Source organism: Mus pahari, chromosome 19 (assembly GCF_900095145.1).
Source record: "Mus pahari chromosome 19, PAHARI_EIJ_v1.1, whole genome shotgun sequence".
In the NCBI taxonomy this organism is placed as follows: domain Eukaryota; kingdom Metazoa; phylum Chordata; class Mammalia; order Rodentia; family Muridae; genus Mus; species Mus pahari.
The window spans coordinates 35,183,405-35,206,998 of record NC_034608.1 but is presented as its reverse complement, the minus strand read 5'-3'; the positions used below and the strand labels follow the sequence as shown (position 1 = coordinate 35,206,998).

The 23,594-nt window shown below is 39.9% G+C and overlaps 1 protein-coding gene across 1 annotated transcript in view; it reads left to right on the top strand.

The window, feature by feature from the left end:
• Positions 1-23,594, top strand: part of Csmd1 (CUB and Sushi multiple domains 1) — a 1,532,231-nt gene that overhangs the window by 476,114 nt on the left and 1,032,523 nt on the right. The window contains exon 3 of the mRNA XM_021218735.2: positions 5,904-6,016. Within this exon, the coding sequence (XP_021074394.1) occupies positions 5,904-6,016 (113 nt within the window). The remainder of the gene's footprint in view (positions 1-5,903; positions 6,017-23,594) is intronic.

Sequence of the window (23,594 nt, the reverse complement as noted above, 5' to 3'; positions counted from 1 at the left end):
GGAGTTTACATTGGGAGACATTAAACGTAATGTGTTTTAGTCGATGACTGTTCAGTGTTTTAAGTAATGAATATTTATTTAAAACTAAAGTTGTAGTAAAATGCATGGTCAAATATTTAGGTAAAATACGTGATTAACAGAACAAGCAAAAACATGGACGGTTCGTTGAAAACCTGTCACTTGGAAACAGTTCTGAGGAGCCTGCATTTGGGCCAACTTATGGGTCTATTGTGAAGAGATGAATTTATAAAAGTCTGCCCAAGCTATTAGTTACTAACATTGACTTTCTTGTGAGAAATACAGATATTTCCCAATGGAAACGTTCTTGTGCACGTAGAAATATGTTAATTAAAAGCTAGTCATAAGCAAGTTCGTTTGTTGGGCCACCCATTCCTTTAAGATATATCATAAGGATCTTTACATTGGTATATGACCTGGTATCATGTGATGAGATTAAATATTGAATATTAATGTCAGCTTAGCTACATTTGGCTTATACTTATTTTCCTTTAAGCGATTATGTTCTCTGGAAGATGATTTGATTTAGTGATATTTGCTAATTTACTTAAAATATGCACTTGACATTTAACTAAGCCTTAGTTTTAAATATAATTGACATTTGAAAGTCACAAATACTGATTATAAAATATATACATTGTATAATTCAGAAGTGCTCTTCTGTCTTTTAGACTAATTGCCCCCCTCCCTTTTAGTTAAGTTGATTTAAACATCACCAACTCTAGTATTCTTTCATTATGAGGTTCTCCTTGAATTGTTGTTTTAGTCCAACACTACTACTTCTGTCCTTCAGGATTCTCACACTTATGTGCCTTGAGCACCCCAGATGGTAGTATAGTGCAAAATAATTTAGGTCTAGTTCTACTCATATTCATCTGGGTAATTATTTTGAGAAATAGAAGAAGAAATGTGTTCAGTTCTCAATTCCATACTTCTGCTGAATGCACATGTACCTGGAATAAAGAGATGTTACCAACAGTCAGTCCTGCTTTACATTACAATCATTCATGTTGACAGTCATGAGCTATCTGTCACCCAGATCGCTGCCATGTGAGCAGGGAATTGGTTTCTCCCAAGTGGAAATATAAATGAGATCCTACAGGACAATGGGATCCTTCTAGAAAAGACAGAGTGAACAGCATGTTTCGATTGACAACAACCATACTTTTCTTCTAAGAATGAAATCGATTTTTTGTCATTGTCGATTTTTTGTCACTGTCTCAGCAGATCCACTTACCCGATCGTTCTATCCCTGCCACTAGTTCAGCTGGGAACTGGACAGAGGCCTGATGCTTTTACAAGGTTGACATGGTGACTTTCTGCAGTGGGAACTGTGGCATGGAGCTTGGCATTGGGTGAAGAGCTCCCTTCCCATCTCTTATCTATGGCGGGCAAGTCATAGCAATGACCTGCAGCCTCTATTGTGAAACATTCTGGCAGGAGTCAAGACATGAGCAAAGTGATGACCATGGGGAAGGAGAAGTCTACAGTCACCTCACTGTTGTGTCAAATGCCACTTTGCTTCTCAGAGACATTCTCTCTGCCAGTGTGCACGTGTTGTGTTTGAAGATGGACTTTGATAAATAAAAATGAAATCGGCAAAGCTGGTCAGCTTTGAGCTTTGTCTTGCTTATTTTCTTTTATGGCAGAAAAATAATGTGGCCCATGGGCACACAACCATGCCTGGTATGTATGCATCATGGGCCAAAGGGACACAATGAATGAAATATGTATTTAAAAGTTTAAAATGATCTATTTCTAAATAAAAGATTCTCAGTGTTTTTGTTTCATCTATTACTTGGAAGTTAATGAAGAAATGGTTATTGATGAGATGTTGGGGGTTTCTAGTAAGTAATTATTTTATACTTTATTAATATTTTTGAAAGTCTTAAACCTTTATGACCTTCGTTTATTAAGTTATTTGATGTTCAGAAGATGATAGTCTCATAGCGTTGACAGAAATTTAGCATACCTCCACTAACTATCTTCCCTAGTTCTAATGTCTTACTAAGTCACAGCATACAGACATGACCAGAATATTAACCATGAAAAAAATGACATTTATATCACTACAGGAAGTTTTGGGTAAATTCCAAGAAAAACAATTATTAAGTTTGATAGCCATTGGTTGTTCATTTGTTTTAACATGATTATTTAAAATTTACCTATTTATGTATGTATGTATGTATGTATGTATGTATGTATGTATGTATGTATGGGTGTGTATGCCGTACATGGGCAGGTGTATACAGAGGCTGAGAAAGGGCATGAATCCCCTGGAGTTGGAGTTACAGGAGATCCTTGTGAGCCTGCTGTGGCTGCTGGGCTGAATTCAGGACGTTTGCAAGAGTTAGCATACCTTGCTCTTCACTGCTGAGACATCTCTCTCCAGCCTCTTGTTTATTTTTTAAGACAGTGGCAAACTGTTTTCCAAAGTGACTGCACCAGTGCACACTTTGGGAGAAATGCATGAGGTTTTCTCTGCCTTTTAAACAGTTTTTGCATCCTTGTTTTTTTTTTTTTTTGTTTGTTTGTTTGTTTTTCTTTCAGCCCCTCTGACAGCTCTGTGGTTAGGTTTCCCTGGTTTGGATCGCATTTTTTCTAGTGACTAGAAGTTGCATAATATAGTTTTATGGCCTTCCTTGCCATCTACCTGTCTTCTGTCTGTGACTTGATCTGTGATGGCTCATCATACTCATTGACCAGACAAATCTGAAAAGAGGAATTGCCACTGTCCCATTGGCTTGTGGTCATGTCTTTGGGGGCAATGTCTTGATTCCTAATTGATGTAGGAGGATGTAGCCCACTGTGGGCAGCGCCATCCTTAGGGGGTGCTTTAAGACAGGTAGCTGATAATGAGTCTAGAAGCCAAAAAAGCAGTGTTCCTCCATAGTGTCTGTTTCACTTCCTACCTTCTGGTTCATGCTTGGGCTGGCTTCCCTTGATGGTGGACTGTGATCATTAAGTTACATTAATCCTTTCTTCCCCAAGTTGATTTTGTGTCTTTTTCTATCACAGCAACAGAAAGCAAACTAGGAAATGATTTTTGTGTATTTTGCCTGTTTTCTAATTTTATTGCATGTTTTTTTTTTTTCTGTTGAGTCTATTATATATTCTAGATAATTTAGCTTGTCCAGATAATTGACTTGCAAATACCTTCTCCCAGGCTGCTGAATGTCTTTGGATCCTCTTAATAGGGTATTTTATAAAGAGAAAAGTTTTAAAGTTTTATGAAATCCAATTTATTGACTTTTCCTCTCATGGATGATAAATGTAGTATAACACAAAGGGACTCTTCCATGGGCCTTAAAGACTTGACCTGTTTTTAATAAAAATTGTATAATTTTACATTTTAGGTTTCTACTTGGGGGAATCATGGTATTATAAAAAGTATTAACTGGCTCGAGGACAACTTTTGCTCACGGAGACCCAGTTGTTGAATTTCCCATTTTTTTGTACTTTTTAAAACCAGAAGTCAGGTGTGTTCATGGATGTCATGTCATGCTTCCTGTTTTGACCCACTGATCACAGGTCGGCCCTTTTCAACAAATCCATACCAGGTGGTTTTCATTTTCTTAGCTATAACAATTTTTGAGATCTCTTATGTATAACACAGGCTATGCAAATAGGGATGATTTGACTTATTTTCCTGTTTGTGTCCCTTTAATTTCCTTTCCATTTTGCTATAGATAAATCTCTATATTGAAAAAGAGTAGAGGAAATGGAAGACATTTTCTTCTTCCCGATTTTATGGGATTTCTTGGAACTTTTCTCCATTTAGGCTGTTGGCTGTGGCTATGTTATATGTATTATTTATGATGTTACACTATGTTCTCTCCAGGCCTACTCTCTACAGAACTCTTATCATGAAAGAATGGAGCATTTTTATCAAAGACTTTCTCTGCATCTTTTGAGATGATGATGTGATTTTTGTCTTTAGGTCTGTTTATCTGGTTCATTACTTTTAGTTATTGACATATTTTGAATCATCCGCACGTCCCACCTAACTGCAGATGACCTTTTTAAGATATGCCTGGATTCAGTTTTCAAGTATTTTATCGATGATTTCCCATGAACTCTGGAGGTACTGGCCTGTACTTTTGTTTCTGATGTGTCTTTCCCTAGTTTGTTTGTTTGTTTTTCCTTCTTGCTTTTATTTCTTTTTGTATTGTTAGGATACTAGGATGAGATTAAGGTTGGGGGGGTTAGGAGTTCTTCTTTTATTGATGATACTTAATAAAAGATTTAAATTCAGTTGTTTTCATGGGGGTTGTGTGAAGTATATGATGTATACATGTTCACATCCAGGCACACGTTATACATACACATAGAGACTTAAGGTTAAGGTTCAGGGTCTTTCTCGGTCATCCACTCAATTAATTTATGAGACTGGATTTTTCACTGAAGCTGAAACTCATGGATGTGGTCAGACTTACTGCCTAATGAGCTACAGGAATCTACCTGTTCCCATCCCTGACATACGGGCTTACTGTATACACAACTCCTTTTACCCAGGTGCTAAGATCTGAACTTAGGTCTTCATGGTTGAACAACAGACATTTTGCAGATTGAGTCATCTCTTAGCCTGAGAACTAATTTTTTTCTAAATATACCAAAAGTTGAAACAAATGACATTAACAAAAAGCTTAGTCAGCTTGATTCATGTTGGTATAATAATCCTCATTTGCTCATTTGAATATAATATTATTTTCAAGCCTATTAGTCCTGTCATCTTATTACTAAATTATCATGCTTTCATTGGTAATAATGGGTCATCTTGAGTCCATCCAGACCATTGCTTCTATAATTCTCAGAAGCTGTGATAAGGCCACTACTCGTGCAGGCTAACTGGCAAACCACCATCCCTTCTGCAGAGGGTGCACATATGCTCTGCCTTCTGCATGATCGCCTAGTGTGCTGGCTACTCTACTACTGCATATATCTACCACTAGATTTCTTTAGTTATGAAATAACATGAAGTATAATCTGTTTTAGTTTCCTTTTGACCTTTTATGAATCTATTGGTTTTCAAAGTAGTACACATACATAGTCACTAATTCACTCTTTCTGAGCTCTGATTATTGCCATTAAAACTTTGAAAATTACTCAAACATAGTGATGGCTGGAAATATTTTTTTTTAATCACAAACTGAAGAATTTACCTTGAAACTAAATGTTAAGATCAATGATGTGATTTCTGAAGATGGTAACTGAGTTTTACTGTGTTCAATGCCAAGCATATAGCTTCTCCTCTACAGAAACCACCATTTCTTTGAAGTAAATATAAGAACAAAGAGATGCCATGCTAGATATGACAAGTACCCAATGATGACTGAACACATAAGCATGTGCCATATATCCTGTCGCACATGGTGAAGCATGTGTGGGTGATCTGTCTGACATGCTAAAGTATGTGTGGAGTGTCCCTGTCTCACCTGACATACATTTCATTTTATACGTTTCCTTTTATAGTACTATGTAGCCCTAATCCATTCTGCTCAGGATATCACGTTGGTGAATAATTCCTTCAAAGGAGTTTTCTCAAAAGTTACATAAATAAACAAGTATGTTAATATCAAATACTCCTACAATGGTTACCTAAGTCTTTGATGATGTCACTTAGAAAAAGGTAATGTAAATAAGAATAATCAAAGCGGGACATGGTGTAATATGTGTCATCCCAGCACTCAGAAGCCTAAGACAGAAGAAAGACCACTTCAAGGTTAGCCTGAGCCTCATAATAAAGTAACTTTCAACAGCAACAACAAAAACCATTATCAAGAAATATCAGTAAACCAGCTCCACTGGCAAATGTGTGCACTTAAATTCTAATGCATCACATTTAACTGAAGCTTTTCTGACTCTTCCTCTCTCTTTTAATCCAGGCTGTCAGGATTCCAGCTGCCTTCGTCCATTGTGAGCACCGGGTCGCTCCTCACGCTCTGGTTCACCACGGACTTTGCAGTGAGCGCTCAGGGTTTCAAGGCCATGTATGAAGGTAGGAGGCGGTGGCACTTGGCATGATGCACACCGATCTGCTAAATGCTGCTATGGGATACTGATGCAGATGATGATGCAGATGGGTTGTACGGAGGAAGTACTTGGCTGTCCTTTAATACATCATCAAGCAGATACAACACTGTCTTCTATGTCTGCCAAAGAAGTAGAAAAAAAATGTGTAACTTCTCCTTCATTGGTCTGAATTTATGAATCAGATTGTTTTGTTGACTACAATGGTAACATCTGAGGGTTACACATATAAATTTGTTGGGGCTGCTTCGTCATAAAGTGTTTGTTTTTAACCTAGTAGAGGCTTACTAAAACATTTCCTCAGCAATCAAACTAGTAACTAGGACTGAAGTAAGGTGGTCTCATGAAAGGAGGGATTTTTTTGCCAGTAAGAATTTTTAGTTTATAAATTAATTTGGCCTCACTCTTGTTTGGTTTTTCCAAAGCAGTGGAATTTGAGTTTTGTGCTTGACGTCAGATTTATCCTTTCCGATGTTGTTGTCAGTTCTAAGGTTGTTGGGTGTAGATGTGACTGAAGAAGAGTACACTTTGGTTAAGGAAATGATTGTCTCTGTTAGATTTGAAATAACTGAACTGTGTACCTGTGGTCATGAGGCATAAGGTGTACGTAATTCAGTTTGGCATAGAGGTTTTTAATTTTCTTTCATGTGTAATACAAGAGCTATCATTTGTGAGTTATGTATACTCTGGTGACTATGAGTTAAGAAAAATGAATTATGAGTGGAGCCCTTAGTTATTGACTTTCAGCAACCCACATAGTTTGCTTTACATGTGTCATGGTTTGCTCTAATACTGAGTACATGTGCATGCATGTTCTTTTTGGAAAGTTCAACTCTGTACATGGTTAATTTAACTGAACTTAGTTGGAATGTGGTTAACTGGTTGCAATGGGTTATAAAATAGTATACTATAGTGTAATACAACCACATAAAGTTGTATGAAGACTTATTAATATTGTAACTTAAGTGACCCATGCATTAATGCTGCAGATACCAGCCTGCTCTCCCAGACTCATTTGTGAGGTCACTACACTTTCAGATAAACCATTGCCAGTTTCTAGAGTTGTATAAACACTGTTAAGTGTGTGACTGTCAAGAAGTAGCAAAGTTTTCGGATAGCAGCAGGCTGATTTATGGTCCATGGTTGGATTAACTTTTTTATTAATTATTTTATTTGTTTATGTTTCAAATATTGTCCTCCTTTCTGGTCTGCCCTCCACGATTCTCCAACCTCACCCTCCCCTTTGTCTTTGGATTAACGTTAAAATTCAGTTATAATTGCCATTTTCCTTTGAGACCTGAATCACACGTGAGTTTGTTTCCTCTGGCCTTACTTCTACATCTTTTGATGATATCTGTTCAAAGGGTAGACAATGTGTCCACTGTCCAGGAATCCTTACAATTCTACTCTTTTTCTGGACAAAGTCCATATGCATATTCCATGGGTTTCTCTGATTACCAATAGCTGATATAGAAGCCTTTGGAGTTAAGTGATGGCTAAGTGCCCCCTTTGATCAAATCTTCCTGCTCTACTGTGGGTTTTATCCATTGTCATGATGGATGATAGTATAGTTTTAAGATATTGATGAATTTTTTCTGTTGGAAAGTATTTCATGTTTGAGTCAGGATCCTGAGGAAACATAACTGGAAAAGTGCATAGATATGTTAGCTCAAATCTGCTTTCAGTATATGTAAAAATGATTTTGTAAGTTACATTTCAAATGGTTAATAATTTATCTGATAATTACCAAAAAAAACCCATAAACTAATTTTGAAAAAAAAAAATCATGAAATACAAAAATCTGTCATCAACAAAACCAATTCAGATATTTAATATCTGAATATAATCATTATTTATCACTGAACATCAGACTTTTACCAACCTGATAGAGGAGTAGAGATGGGAGAATTGATTGGAAAGAGATCAGAGTTCTCACTGACAGCTCCCCTCCTTCATTGATACCTCAAGCCCCCAGGGCTGGGAGGCACTTCCAACTTATCAAGCCAAGATTTGGGGAGTGCACAGGACAGAAAAAAAATATATCTGCATGAGAGAAGGCAGAGGCATTGTGGTGACCAGAAAGACAGTTACAGCAGTTTCCAATGTGTGATTTACACTAATTTTAAAAAAATAATGTAGATTTTCAGTTTGCTCTAGTACTTGCTGTTTTGAAGAGAGAACACATGTAGTAATTTCTGCAAACAATCTAATTATTGTTAATCTAAACACTTAAAAATGTTAATATATTATCCAAGATATTTAATGGAAATTGAATTTAGATAAAAGTACTAAATCAGCTGTTAAAGCATTTCCCTGTGGTCCTTAAAGTAGCACTGCTTTCCGAAATTAGAATTTCTTTGGTATTAGCAGATTGCTGCTTAAAATTTTAATTTATATTCACTGGCTTGGAATGAGGAAATTGTCCAAAGTTCAAAGATCTGTTAAAAAATAAGATAATCTTGGCAATGGTCTTAATGTGGGCATGGAATGCATGATTTCTGGCAACACTTTCAAATAAATCTTGTTTCTGCAAATTATTATTTGTACATGAGGAGATTAAGCAACGTAATAAATGTGAAAACAATAAGGAAAGTATCCCAATTAATGCATTTAGTCACCGAATTTAACTCTGTAATCCTAATGGAAGTATTCATAAATTTCTTTCTAAAGTTGTCCATGTGGAGTATTTCTTCAAAGGTTCTCTTTTGGAACTTCTTAGCAAATAAGTTTATAGTTATTATAGAAACAATGAATGGATTTTAACTGATAAGTACAGAAAAATTTGAGCCAGTAACAAAATACTCATCTTCTCAGGTATTATTTGCTCTATGGACCAAACAATTAGTATAACTCTATTTAATAAATTTCTAATGAGACACAAAGCTATATGTTACTTATAATGAGTTCTAAGAAATTCTGGCATTTTTGTCTTAAAAATGCATGTGTGTGTGTGTGTGTGTGTGTTTGGTTAGCTGGTTAGCTGGTTAGGTGGCAGATGAAGGACACATGGATTAGATATATAGATATATGGTAGGTAGATATGCCAATGATGTATAGATAATTGGGTACATGGATAAATAGAAAAGGTAGGGGACAAAAAGATGATAGATTAAAAAGAAGGTGAGAGATGGTTGTGAGAAAGATGCATCGTAGAGGATAGATAAAGAATTGGTTGACAGATGATCTATATACACAGATGATAGGTAGATTACTGTCACACAGATATATGATAAAATATTTATAGATAGATGGTTGACAAAACCTAAAATGATAGATAGATAGATAGATAGATGGTAGAAAAGTAGATGGCAGATGATCACAGCAAGATAAACATATCACCGATAACAAACAGATGATAGATAAATAAATAGCAGATGGATAACAGATAGATGATAGATGGATGGAAGGATGGATAAATATGGTACATAGAGAGATAAGTATACAGCTACCTAGGGATAAGTATTGAGGTATATACGACAACTCATAGGCAGAGAGATAGATAAGTCTATTAGTGTATAATGTCTTAAATGCGTTTTCTAATCCATCCTCACAAGGACTCTGCAAATGAAATAAAATTACCTGTTACTATCATTTAAAGTTGATGGAGCACTGACTAAAATAGTTTCATTCTTTTTTTCAGAATTGAACTGTGTTGCTCAGTGTCAGCAGAATTAAGCCCAGATCTGCTTATCTTTAGAAGCTGCAATTCTCAAGGACTGCTTGTCCTCCAGGGTTAGAGATAAGCATGAGACTGTGTGTATAAAACACAAGCACATGTACACAGTATCCATGTGTGATATGTTCCTGTTTATAAAGATACTGTATAAGCAGGATTCAGTTGGTAGGCATTAGGGCCTAAGAATTCATTTATCATGGATGGAGAGATGCCTCAATGCAGAAGAACACTTCCTGCTATAAGAGGGTCCAGGTTCACTTGTTAGAACCCATATCAGGCATTTCACAACGATACCTCCAAGTCAAGGAGTTCTTCTGTCCTCTCTGGCCTCAGTGGGCACCGCACTCACAGGTGCACAAAACCATTCACATGCATTTACATAAAACAAGCCTTTAATGTGTGGGACTTTTAGAGGTCTCATTTTTCCTTCCACTTTCTTTAGTCTCTCACTGGGTATTTTACAGCTCTCTAGCACTGCACTGTAATAATAATAATAATAATAATAATAATAATAATAATAATAATAATGGTCATGCTGAATTGAATGAGCTGTTCCCAAGGACTAACCAAATAGAGCCTACATCCTGAAGTGTTGTTCAAAGACTCAGAAGATAAGTGTCTGCTGGTGCCGTGCCCTGCATATGGGTCTGAATAAGCATGCATGGTAAGAGATCTTTTCAGAGTAAGGAGGCAACATGCACAAGAAAACTGAGAAAAATTGATGACCTTATTTGAGGACGGTGTGTGAATGGAAAGAAGGTAGGGTTGTATAGTGGGTTTTTTGAGGGATGCCGGGCTCAACCTGAGGGGAACCCCTAGACCACCTGAACACCCCAACAGTGAGCTGGGTTTATACTGTCTCATCCTTGAGACAGCCAACTCACACTGGCAGAGCCTTAAAGGACATTCTAGATTCTTTTCACTACACGGTACAATACAGGGAGGAGCTTGGTCAGATAGTTTTCACGGTGTATGACTGGTTAATAGAATGACTATGGCCAGCAACATATTGTACATGGTTATCAGCCTCTGTCTTTGAAATAGTTGATTCTCTATACAAGCAGTGTGCAGAAGGGGGGACCTGCATTCTTCTCTCCAGTGATTCCTGCACCTCTGTGACAGTTTCAATGGCCTGCAAGGCACTTTCCATGTTGTCTCTTCAGACCTTGTTTCTCTATATTCTTAGGAATAACAATTGAGGCTAAAATGTGAATCTTGGGTATTCAGTACAGAGCCATTATTAACACCTATGTTTTAATGAAGCTTAGTTAGACAGGTAAGAAGTTGAAGCAGAAGTAAGGTCTCGTGTATGACTGGATAATAGAATGACTATGGCCAGCAACATATCGCACATGCTTTCAATAGTTGGGAATGTGGGTTTGGAAGATTTCCACCACACAAATAACTGTGTGAGGTAATGGGTATTTAAAATATTATTTGTTTTTTTTTTTTTATTATGATACAATGTATCTAAGAAACGAAGGAACTCCCCCATATCCCACAACCTGTATGTTGATAGGTAGCAATTTGAAGAGAAATTAAATAATACAACAACACTTTTTTTATTTTGTTTTTTTTTTGTTTGTTTGTTTTGTTTTGTTTCGAGACAAGGTTTCTCCATGTAGTCCTGGCTGTCCTGGAACTCACTTTGTAGACCAGACTGGCCTCAAACTCAGAAATCCACCTGTCTTTGCCTCCCAAGTGCTGGGATTAAAGGTGGGCACCACCACCGCCTGACCAATACATCAACTCTTAACTCAGTTTTAACAACTAGTTTATTTTCTTTCCCTTACAGACCTGAAAACCTGTTAGTGAGCATGACCGTTGAGGATAGAGATAGAATCTTCTGTGGTTAAGATGGCCCTCACTCAGTGTGTATACCATCCCTGAAATCCTTTACAAATAAAATATTTCTATATCTGTGCAGCATGGCCGGCTCAGTTCAGGTCACCAAATTAACCCCTGATCCACAGGAAAAGAGATTATGCCTACTTGGTCACTTATTTCACAATCATTTCCCTGTGCAAAACTGTGACATTTTCATCTACCTCTCAACTCAGCCACAGGAAGGTGGATCTTGACACAGAGCTTAGCCCCATGATTCCCTGGATCAATAGGCAGCCTGCTCTGGGACAGGCTGGATTTTTAGCACTGAGTCTCGCCTTCTGCCTCTGACACTGCCTGGCTTTCACATCCCTCAAGGGAGGATTTCTTGCCAGAGTATCTTCAGGGCGGGAGTCATCAAAAGTAGTTACAGGGCGGCACTGCATGAACCATGCTTCACCTTTCTTGGGAACTCTGGCGCTTGTGTGTATCTGCAGGCAAAGTTTACCAGACTCAGTCTGAATTATGGTGTGGACCAGGAGGGATCAGAAGAGCAACTAGGACCCCTGTCTGAGGATTATGTAGCCTGCACATCTTTTTAGCCATGTTCAGGTTATGACAGGAAGGATACAGCCAGAGTGAAGCTCTCAACCACTTCTTTTGACTTAGGTGCTGAGGGCAGTGTCACACCAGTTTCTTCTTGTCAGTACTTGACAACCCTAGCAGTTCTCTATAGCAGGCAGAGTTGGTCCTTCTCCAGCTTTGTTCACTGCAAGTCAGATACCACTGTTCCATTGGCAGGGGGTCCAACACTAGGCATCCTAGGATCACAAGTCCGAAGTTCTGCTGTACCCTTTGAAATTACTGCATAAGCTCAGCTAGAGCCCTCAGACCCATAGGCATGTGCTAATCAATAGACACCAGGCTTAGTGTTCTGCCACAGTAAGAGAATGCTTAAAAAAGAACTGATGATCTTAACTGTTGGGATTATAACAACTGAAGAAGGCACAGATACAGGTAAAGGGATGCTTCTTTCTAAAAGTTCAGCTTTAAGATAGCTGGGTTATGGGAGGAAGGGACAGAGAGCAGTCAAAAAAAAGAAGGCAGCCTATGAACACAGGCTGCTGGTTACCTGTGTCTCCTGCATCTCTGACAAAGGGAGAAAGAGTGAAAACAGTTTGTGCAGCCCCATGTTCCCAGAAATACAGAGCCACCACAGAGCTGTGTCCACCCCAACACCATAGCCTGAGCCTGGGCCTGCAGCTGGCTCCAGTGGAGTCTTTCCTGAGTGGGTGGCCTCATGGACCAGAAGCCATGGGTCTGATCATTCAGCCGCTGATTCAAATTTTGTTGATTCACTCTTTTTAGCCTGAGAGTCCTAAAACATTTCTAGCAGCTACCAACCACAACTTTTATGCTTGATTTTGTGGGTGTGCAGGATCCTCTGGGAAAATAAAAGATATTTCTTAGGCCCTGAGAAGTTCTGTATCTAGTGAAGGACCAGAATACTCCACTGATGGATGCATGCTCTATGATTCTGTGGCAGTTTAGCTGATAGTTGTCATTTATTTTCTCTTATTTCTGTGGTTATGATACCCAGTTCAAGTAGGCGTGCGTAAGACTGCAGTGTATTTCATGCATGACACATTGGGAAAAGACAGTAACATTAACATCAGTGGAGCTAGGATGGTCCTTGCAGAGTGTAATTTATTAGCGTGAACTTTGACTTCAGACATTTGTCTTATGCACTTACCTGGTGAGGGAATATCAACTCTGTGCATTAGAAAACCTACTTTCTATCTCAGTAGAAATAGTCTAGCGCAGTTCTTCAGGAGAGATGCTCCTGGTGATGTCCTGTGAGACACTGGTTTTTCTCCTAGCAACGACCACATACATACACGCATGTCTGTGCACATTAGTATGTATTTAGGAATGCATGTACACAAACACACATGACTATATATGTGTGCTCATGGGCATGTACACGTACACATGCACATACTGCAAAAACCTGCTCATTCTCACAGACACACATGCTCACACATATACCTGTACATGCATAGGCACATGTGCCTGTGTGTGTATGCATTCCCACTGCATTCTTGCACAAAGGTACACAAGCTCACACTGCATGTGTATACATTTCTCACATTCACATATATTCTCTGTCTCTCTGTCTCTGTCTCTGTCTCTGTCTCTCTCTCTGTCTCTCCCCATACCCTTTTCCTTCCTGCAGCATCATCAGCAAAGGAAAGGGCTCTGTAGAGTTCTAGTTTTAAAGAGAATTAGTTTTTGTCTTCAGGGTATACATTGGCCTGGGGTTCTGTAGGGTGGGCGCCTACATCTAAGCTTAGGGAAAATGTTTATGAATGCTTGAAGAAGCATGTAAGCACCGCTGTGTGTGCTGACACTTGTCCCTATTCCTGAGAAGGCTTGTGGCTGTGCTGAAGTACACAGGAGAGCTGCCTGAACTGTGGATCTATGTTACCACTGGACTTGAAGTCAGCAGCAAGAGCCTGGGCTTGCTCTGCCCTGTGTAAACGCACACCCCTCAGCTCATTACAACAAGCATTGACAGCATTAGAAAATGAAAGCCATAAAGCCAGAGATTTCTAAAGATGATGCGAGCATTAATATTCTTGAGTGGACCTCTGGCTCTTAACTGGAAATTGCATGAAAGTGAGGCCAGGTAATTAAAAGTCCTTTGATACAGTCATTTTTTTTTTTTTTAAATGGTTGAGTTACTAAATTCCCAAACCAGTGCTGTACTTGATTTCCTTTTAATTTAAGAGAAAACAGTGTGGACTCACTAAACCCAGGCTCACAGATAGTGGGAATCTATTAAAAGAAGCAGTAAAAACCAAGACGATTCAGTAGAAAATTCATCTTCAAAATCATTACTCAGCAACAAACAACCATGGGTGCACATTATGCTCCCAGCCTCAGTTTATAATTAATTCTTTCATTTCTCACCATAATTGATCTTGACTATAACATAAACTTGAACCCTTGTAAACATGAGTCCCCCATGCTTTTCTGGTTGCTGGTTTTGTTAACTTTCCTCCAACCACTCGTTTCTGTTGCAGACAAATTGCTTCTAGCTTTGCTACGGACACATGAACAACATTTAACAATGCATAATCACCAGTAGTGTTTCAAAAATTAAAATTAGCCATCATTTAAAATGCACCTTATACGCAGCAGAGAAAGGGTGGCCTTCCCCCCCCTCATTTCTCTCTTGTTTTAATTCTTTGTCCTCAGTGGGAGTCTCGGTGACACTTAGATAACCTTCTACATCCAAACCCCAGCAAGCTCTGGCTGTTCTGACACCGGAGATGAAAAACGTTTGATTTCATAATTTAAATGTGTACATTCGAGTGAGGCTTTGGAATTTGATGTTGGGTTTCGTCTCGTTTCACAACCATGGTATATGTGACCCCTGGACAAGTTACTTAAGCCTTTATTACTTAGTTTCTTTGTTTGTAAAATAAATATATAGCACACATCGCAGCACACNGCTTACTCATTCTGTCACTTCTTCAGNGGANGCCGGGAAGATGTTCCTTAGATGTAGTATGGTCACTTCTAATGGGATCCCTGTGTCGTATTCTTTAATGCTGCTGTTTTTGTACTGATGTTCCCTTTGATGCCTGACATGGGATACTCCATGATTCCCATGGTTGTGTTTGCTTTGCATGGCTTGAAAGGCTGCACACACTTTTCTAAGTGAGTTCAAAGAATGCATGTGCCTGCTGACACACTGAATATTCTCCAATCAACTGGCATCTTGCGTGCCTTGGCTAAGGTTATTTCACTTCTGCTTGTGAATCTCATTTCATGTAGATAGTTGTGTTTTCTTTTTGTTTTGTTTTGTTTTTGCATCTGTTCTGCTATTGATTTACCCATTTCTGTCTTCTAAAAATAACAAGAACATAAGATAGACGTCGCTGAGCACAGAGGGATTGCCTTTCCACACTTGATTCGAGCTAGAGATGGTTAGTTGAGGTAATAGGAGAAAAGCAAGAGGTTGACATCAGTGTGACTCAGGCAAGGAGAGGGAGGATGTGGAGATTGTTCAACTGGAAAGAAAAAAGAAGTCGACCATGCTGAAAATAAGTACTGGATATTAGACCAGAATAAGACTCTGAGTCTCACAGGTCAATTAAGCCCATGTTACTTTACATGATCATGAAAAATCTCTCTTCTTTAAAAGGCTGTTGGTGAAGCATGCTCATACTATAGCAAATGAAATGTTTCTTTTGGCTCTACAATCTATAATTCAGTCCACAAGGATTTGTATCTTACATCTGTTTGCCCACTTCTCCCCAGTATGTAGACTAATTTTCCCTATTGATTCTGAGGCCCAAAGATCAGAGTGGCTGTGCTTCACATGTCTATACTTCAGGCTTGATACTTTGAAATGTGTCCATGCCTACTCATGCCCGTTCAAACACTGCCCACCTTCAATTATTTATTTATTTTCTCCTTTTATTCAGTAAGAGAGTAGCTACCTGTCATTCCCTTTGATGGTCGGGATAGAGCTGAGCTCTCTGAGGCTCATATTCTAAAAGATGAAAGACTCAGAGTGCCTACTGCTTTTCCCAGATAAGACACTGATTCTCTTATAGAGCCTAAGAAGATTCCATGTAGGGTTGTACCATGAGTTTAAATGCATGCATTTCATCAATGGTTATTACATTTTAATTGTGTATTTCCCATTACAGTCCTCAGAGCTGGAGGGGGGGGTGTACTATAAATCTTAAAAGGAAATTCTGTTAGTGGTGTCCCAACATTGGTCAGAATAATGAGAACCTGGGGTGAAATTTTACTTCCATAGACATTTATACAATTATCTTAATTATCCAAATCATTCTCTTAAATGTTAATAATGGAAGCTACAGAGAAAGCATGATGGTAGAATGTTTGCCTGCTGTATGCAAAGTTCTGGGTTCAATTCCAAGAACCAGGAAAAAATATGATCATGGAGAGCTAACAGAATAAATAAGCTAAAACACTCTTTCTTTATTAGATGTTTCTTTACTTACATTTCAAATGTTATCCCCTTTCCTGGTTTCCCCTCCAAAAAACCCCTATCTCTGCCCCCCCTGCTCACCAACCCACCCACTTCTGCTTCCTGGCCCTGGCAGTCTCCTATACTGGGGCCTCTCCTCCCATTGATGATCGACTAGGCCATTCGCTGCTACATATGCAGCTGGAGCCATGAGTCCCACCATGTGTTTTCTTTGGTTGGTGGTTTAGTCTCAGGGAGCTCTGAGGGTACTGCTTAGTTCATATTTTTGTTCCTTCTTTGGGGCTGCAAACACCTTCAGCTCCTTGGGTACTTTCTCTAGCTCCTTCATTGGGGACCCTGTGCTCCATCCAATGGATAACTGTGAGCATCCACTTCTGTATTTGTCAGTCACTGGCAAAACCTCTCAGGAGACAGCTATATCAGGCTCCTGTCAGCAAGCACTTGTTGGCATCCACAATAGTGTCTGGATTTGATGGTTGTATATGGGATGGATCCCCAGGTGGGGTAGTCTCTGGATGGCCTTTGCTTCAGTCTCTGCTCCAGACTTTGTAACTCCACAAAACTGGAAAACCTGGAGCTAAAACACTTTTATCAATGAATATACAGAGTCCATGACTTTCCAGGCAGTCTCAGGTGTTATTTTAAGCATTTTCTTACAGACATTAAGTGTGAGTTTGGAATATGACATTGTACTTCTTTCATAACCTTGAGGAAAGGAGGGAAAAACCACTGCTGTAGAAGGTTCAACTTGCAATACGGACTTGTGTGTCCCAGACATGCCTTTGGTTTCATGGAAATGAAATACATTCCCAGCTTAGGTTTTGTTTTCCAATCAGGCATATATTTTCAAAAAACATGTTTTTTCAATATTAGAATGCTGGGATGCAAAACTGCCTTTGGGGAAGCAAGTGGGCTAGAGAGTGGACAGCTGGTGTGTGGGACATCTGAGAATCCTGCTGTTCCGTGGGAACGTGGGAGGGAAAGAAACTGGACGCTGTAGCTAAAGGCAATTCACCACCAGGAGTGTTGTCTGTCTTAGTGTGGTGGGGTTTCAACACTTCCCGTCGGAGGCTTCAGTTTCTGAGGCTTCACACTTGTTCAGAGCCCTCCCATATGCCGCACTACAGACATGTGCACCAAAAAGTCTGGACTGGAATTTTTTTCAGAAGGAATTCTTGGATCCATAAATCATGGGCCTAGCCACATGCTGTGATGACTGAAGCCGCACAGAGTTTGTAATTGTAGGAAGTTTGCTAATTAATTTTGTACACTTTAATAGATAGTCCGAAAAATAAGTAAGGCTACTTTTCATTCATGTGATTCTGTATGAAATTAGCACATTTGTTCTCGACCTAATGAGAGTTATGCACAACCTTTATGTGTTGCCGAATGCTGCATTACAATGTTACCCCGGTAGATAACATTTGCATCATCCTAGCAGCAGTACTTTTCTCACATGTAATGCTGCTGTTTGTCTCCATCTTCAGCTCCCCAACAACTTGCCATCTCACCCGTTAAACCACAGGGACTCTAGCACAGCTTTGCAAAACTCAGCACCCATGTTAATTCTCATTCTGTCCTTAAACTATTGCAGCTGGGCACTTATTGTTTCTGAAGCAGTGTTTTCCTATGAAACAATGACTTCCACCTGTAGAAAGGAGCAAGACTGGCCACGGCCAGGCTGGAAATGTCATGACTTGGTTCCCCACCTTCAAGGTGTTGACTCCATTCCCCTGCCTGACAGGGAATCACAGTTGATATTTGGATATTCCTCCATGATGGAGGTACCCCAGTAAAACTGTTTGTGTAAAGACAGGTACCGTGGTAACAGGGTTATTCGGGCAATTGACCTTGCTGTCTTCATCTTTCCTTGGATGAAGCAGGCTGTCCATTCCTTTCTCTTTTGGCTTCACTCACTTTTTAAACATGTGTTTTTCATTTATTCTTTGAGAGTTTTCATGCATGCCTATGGCATATTTTTTATCATATTCATTCCCCACTCTCTCATTATGGTTCCTTCTAGGGACTCCCATGTTCCCTGATCCCTACCTACATACTATTTTTTTTTTAAATAACTTGTTGAAGTTCAGTTATCAGGGATGCTCATCCATGCAATGGAGCATTGAGGACCTACCAGGGACCACACCCTTAAATTAACAACAACAATCTGACCATCCCTCTTTCAGCAGTCATTAGCTGCCAAAGAAGCCTTTCAGCTGTAACTGGGCCCTGGGAAGCCCTGTGCCTTTCCATCTGACCTCACTACCTACCTTCTCTAGAGAGGAGGGACCCCACCTTCATTTTCAAAGGAGTGATGTCCTCCAGCCACCCTGATAGTTCTGCTGTGCCCAGGGGTGTCAGCTTTGTGAGGTATCTTCTTCAGACACCAGATGACTCATGAGTTTGAGTAAATCAACTTTTTCCTTATTTCATGCAGCAGTACACACTTCCCCTGATGTTGGTTGGCACACAGACCCTGTTCAGAATCCTCCATTGAAGTATGTACAAAGACAGAATAGCAGGGCTCTTTGTACCAACCTTGAATGTCTAAACCCAGGTTCCCAATTGGCTCACTCTTGTGTTTTCCCTTCAAAGGAACATTGACCATCCCCCCATCATCACACTAGGACAGTAGGCTCAAAGTACTCTTTCAACTTCTTAGGGATCTGGGGAGTTGTCTTAGTATTTAAATAGTACTTGTCACATAAGGTAGAGGGCGAGAGTTCAGATCCCCAGAAGTCACACACATGTCAGGTGTGCAGGGCACCCCACCTGTTACTGTAGAGACAGTGTTTTCTTCAGCAAGTTGGTATGGGAGACTACAATTGGGTGAGATCTGAATTCTATGATAAATCCTACTTCAAAACATAAGCTAGAGAGTGATCCAGGAAGCCTCTCCACATTACCTGGAGATCTCTATGGGAACATTTATATGTATACATATTTTCTTGCCCACAGATATACATGAAAAGAAAAAATAAAGAAACTTTACTGAGTGATAAAATTCCCTTCCTTTACCTCACCACTTCCCCAGAGAATGGAGAATAAAAGATTTATCAAGAGGGATGTGGTGACCAGGATGGAATACGTAAAAGTTGGTAACAGAGTGATCAAGTTTCATATGATATTTAGTGGTCATGGTACCTCCCTTGATTGACAACTGTAAACCCAATCCTACATGCATTGTACTGCTTTCAAGGGCAGATGTGCCCCTGATTCCCTGGCAGAGCTTATATAGGTCACAGGGCCTATATAAGACCACATCAGGGGAAAACACCTACTTGGTACAGCTAAACTGTGATATCTATAGCTGCATTCCCCTTCATCTGACAGATGTTGGGGTCTTCTGTGAACTGAATTAGTGCTGCCATTTCACTAATACACCACAAATAAAATTACTAGCATTGTCTCCCACAGGTGGCTCTAACAGATTCCATTTAATGGCATTGCCCCATGCTCCTCATGGCTGTGCAGTTACAGGGCAGGCATGGGAACAGCAGACATCCTTCAGAATACGAATAGAAGCAACAACACACTGCTCAGGAAAGCACTATATAGGAGGGAAGATGCTGCTCAGATGTTCCTAGCCAGCCTGACTCCTTCCTGAGGTGCCATGGGACACTGTGGTCAGGAGTTTAAGGCATTGACTGCAAAAGTAGCTGAATGAATTGCTCATCGTTTTTTGACATGCTAGTTCTAAGAGTGTTTAAGTAATAAAACACAGACATACACCCTGCTATGTGGAGTTTATCCATGTATTTTGGTTCCATGCATGCATGGGGCTTTCTGATGACTTCTTGTGGGATTCTGGTTCACTACTTGTACTAGATCATTAGGCTCAGTTGCAAAACCATCACCTACTGAACCACAGATCACCTTGGAATGTCTGATGGAGGGTAATGCATTGCTCAGCAAAACTGTTTTCCTTGACTTCTAGGGCATGAACTTACAAACACTTTTAGTGCAGTATACTCTAAGTTTCAAGTACTGGCACAAAAGGATTTGGTCAGATGCAGCACAGGTATTTCACATAACTAAATTTTCCTTTTTAAATCATGCAAATTTAAAATCCTCACATTGTAAATGCAAGCCGTGGTGTGGGCAGCCGGGCCTTGTGCAAATATCTAGGAAGTCACTTGTGTTAGAATGCTAAGCCATTTCTTTCTCCCAGAAAATTGAGAAGCCAAACACATAATGACTAAAGGCTGGTGGTGGGCTATTCCTCAGATATCCCAAGATCATTTTTTTTTCCTCTGACTTCCTCAGAATGCAGGGCATGCTGACCCTAAGCAAGTACCTTTAAAGAAAGCACTCTGGGTGGTTTTGCCTGTTCTATAGCTGCCCAGAGAGGACGAATTGCCCACATTCTCTGTAAATGTTTTACATAAATGTGTTCTATTCAAGAAGATGCTCAGAACTTAAATAAATGTTAAAATGAAAATATAACACTTAGAAAATGTCAGGGCCTTCACAGTCTTCTGGATTGTTAGAGAGTGAAGCTGAAGAGGGCTCTGTACCGTCATGACTATTCCAGTACCGGTGGATGTCAGAGAGACCCTGCGAACCATGCCTCTGTCTTGTTTTGTATTTTTGTTTTTGTTTTTTGTTTTTTTTTTCAAGTCAGCCCTATTTTATTTATTTTTCCTGGTCAAAATGTGTATCCTCTTGTGAGGCCCCCATGACATTGGTCCAAGATGGAGGCATCTCACTGTCTAAGTCCTTGGTTCCTATGGGCACAGAGGTCATTGCAGTGGAAACACTCCGCAGCAGTAGGCTTGTCCTCAAAGCAAAAACGTGTGGTCTGTTTCTACCTCAAGTGGTCTCTTCCATGGTATAAAGACTTTTTTTTTTTTTTTTACCTTTTCTTATTGTGTCTTGTTTTGTCCTGTTTAGTTTTTGTCTCTTGGATGCCTAATCTATTCTGGAAAAGAAATGGGGGAGATGTAAATCTTGGGAGAGTCAGTATGTGTGTGTGTGGGGGGGGAGGGGTAGCTAGCTAGGAGGAGAGGCAGGAGGGGAAACTGTGGTTGGAATTATATCAAAGAGAGATAGAGAGGCAGGGGAGGGATGTTATGGGTAGCATCATGGTCACTGAGACTGTATCAGAGCAGCTGAGGAGGGGTTGGGGAGAGAAGAAACAGTGCTGGGGCACAGGTTGAAGTGTGCACCAGTGCAGCTGGGTTCTGCTGGCAGACAGAGAACCTTGAATCACGGCTCTGCATTGAGGAGGCCCAGTAGCAATGGGTTTTGCAGTGAGGATTCTGGAATTTTGGCTTCTTTAAAAAACACAGAAAGATTGTAAGAAAGTGTTTACGTTTTAATCCCAGGTGTGGGGATAAGGAGCTGCTTCACAGCAGCTGCCTCTGATTTGCCTCGTGCTCTAGCAGAGGCATGGTTTTTGTCAGCTGCAGATAGTTTCTGCAATTCCCGACGGGTGGGGTCGGTGGTTGGTGGTCGGTCAGGGTTGCAGTTGTTAGTAGTCATGGCCAAAGACAAAGAAACAAGAAGAAATTAAATGTGCATCTCTCTGTGCGTGCTATGTGCCTGTCTCCGTCTCTGTCTCTCCCTCTCCGTCTCTCTGTCTCCCCCTCTTCGTCTCCGTCTCTCCCCCTTTCCCTCCCCTCCCCTCCCTTCTCCTCCCCCTCCCCCTCCCCCTCCCCCTCTCTCCTATCCTTTGTGTCTTATCTAGTGATAGGGGGTGAAACTGCTGAGATAAAGTATTGAAAAACAAACCTACAAAGTAGCAAAGCCAAGTTACCGGGTTTTCAGGGTATTAAGAGCTCAGGTTAAAAGAGACTACTTTTTTAAGACATAGAACAAAAGCTAAAGAGAGGGTGGGAGAGCGGTTTGATTGACACGGCAGCCATGTTGCTCAGTCTAGACGGAGTAATGGAGGCAAATGGGTTGGGATTCATGGTGCTCAGCACTTTGGGATTTGCTTTCCTTTGTTAACAACACTGAACCTGCAGTGATTTTCAAGTGAATGCCAGTTTGCTCATCTACTTTAGATAAACATTATTAGGTGTGTTTCTGATAAGTAGACTGGACTAAAGTTGCTTATTTTAATGCAAATTTTGATTACCTCAAAACCTGTAGCATGAAGCTGCTTAAAAGGGTACTTCTAGCCCTCTGTGCTGAAAATGTGTTGTTTACATTAATATTAAATATTACCTCCACATTCTCACTGGAAACAAATATTAATTTAATTTGCTGCTCATAGAATCTGAAGTTTTGGTTGGTCTATACATATTGTTTATTGCATAGTGTGTTTTAGAAATTTTCTGCAGTTAATATGTACATTAGACAACAGTCACACAAACACATCCCTCTGATCATGGCTTTTAATGCCAGTGAAGTGTCCCAGAGAAGAAGTAGGGATGTATCATCCAGGGGATGAAATTTGGAGTTAAATACGGTTTCTCAGCAAGCTCGTTTGGAGTGCCAATACAAACAGAACCCTCACATCAAAGGGAAAAACAGAATATTAGTTCACACTCAAAGTTGACTGAGTGACCATGGCCCAGAAACACGAACCCAGCGTATACCAAATAATATATTCGAACACGAAATCATGGAAGTGATTACTTGAGATTTTATTAGTTACATTAGAAAGAACACGATAAATGAGGACATTGACAAAGGGCATTCTTAGGGCCATTGTGAGAGAAAAAGTGAGAGAAGCTGCCATAAGTCACAGGTGCTAGCTAAGGGATGCTGAGAGCCAGTCATTGATAGACTAAGAACAGGTTCTATAGGTTTTACCTGATAGTTGACAGGGTGGTAGGTCAGATATAGGCAATTAATGATTGCCCGTGATCATTAGAATCTGAGTATGTAACATTCAAACTCTCCAGGGTCACAAAGGAAGGTTCTAATCAGTCAGCCTTCTGGACACCAAATGTGGTTTTAGAAAGAAACATTATCAATTTATGGAAGAAGAAGAAGAAGAAGAAGAAGAAGAAGAAGAAGAAGAAGAAGAAGAAGAAGAAGAAGAAGAAGGAGGAGGAGGAGGAG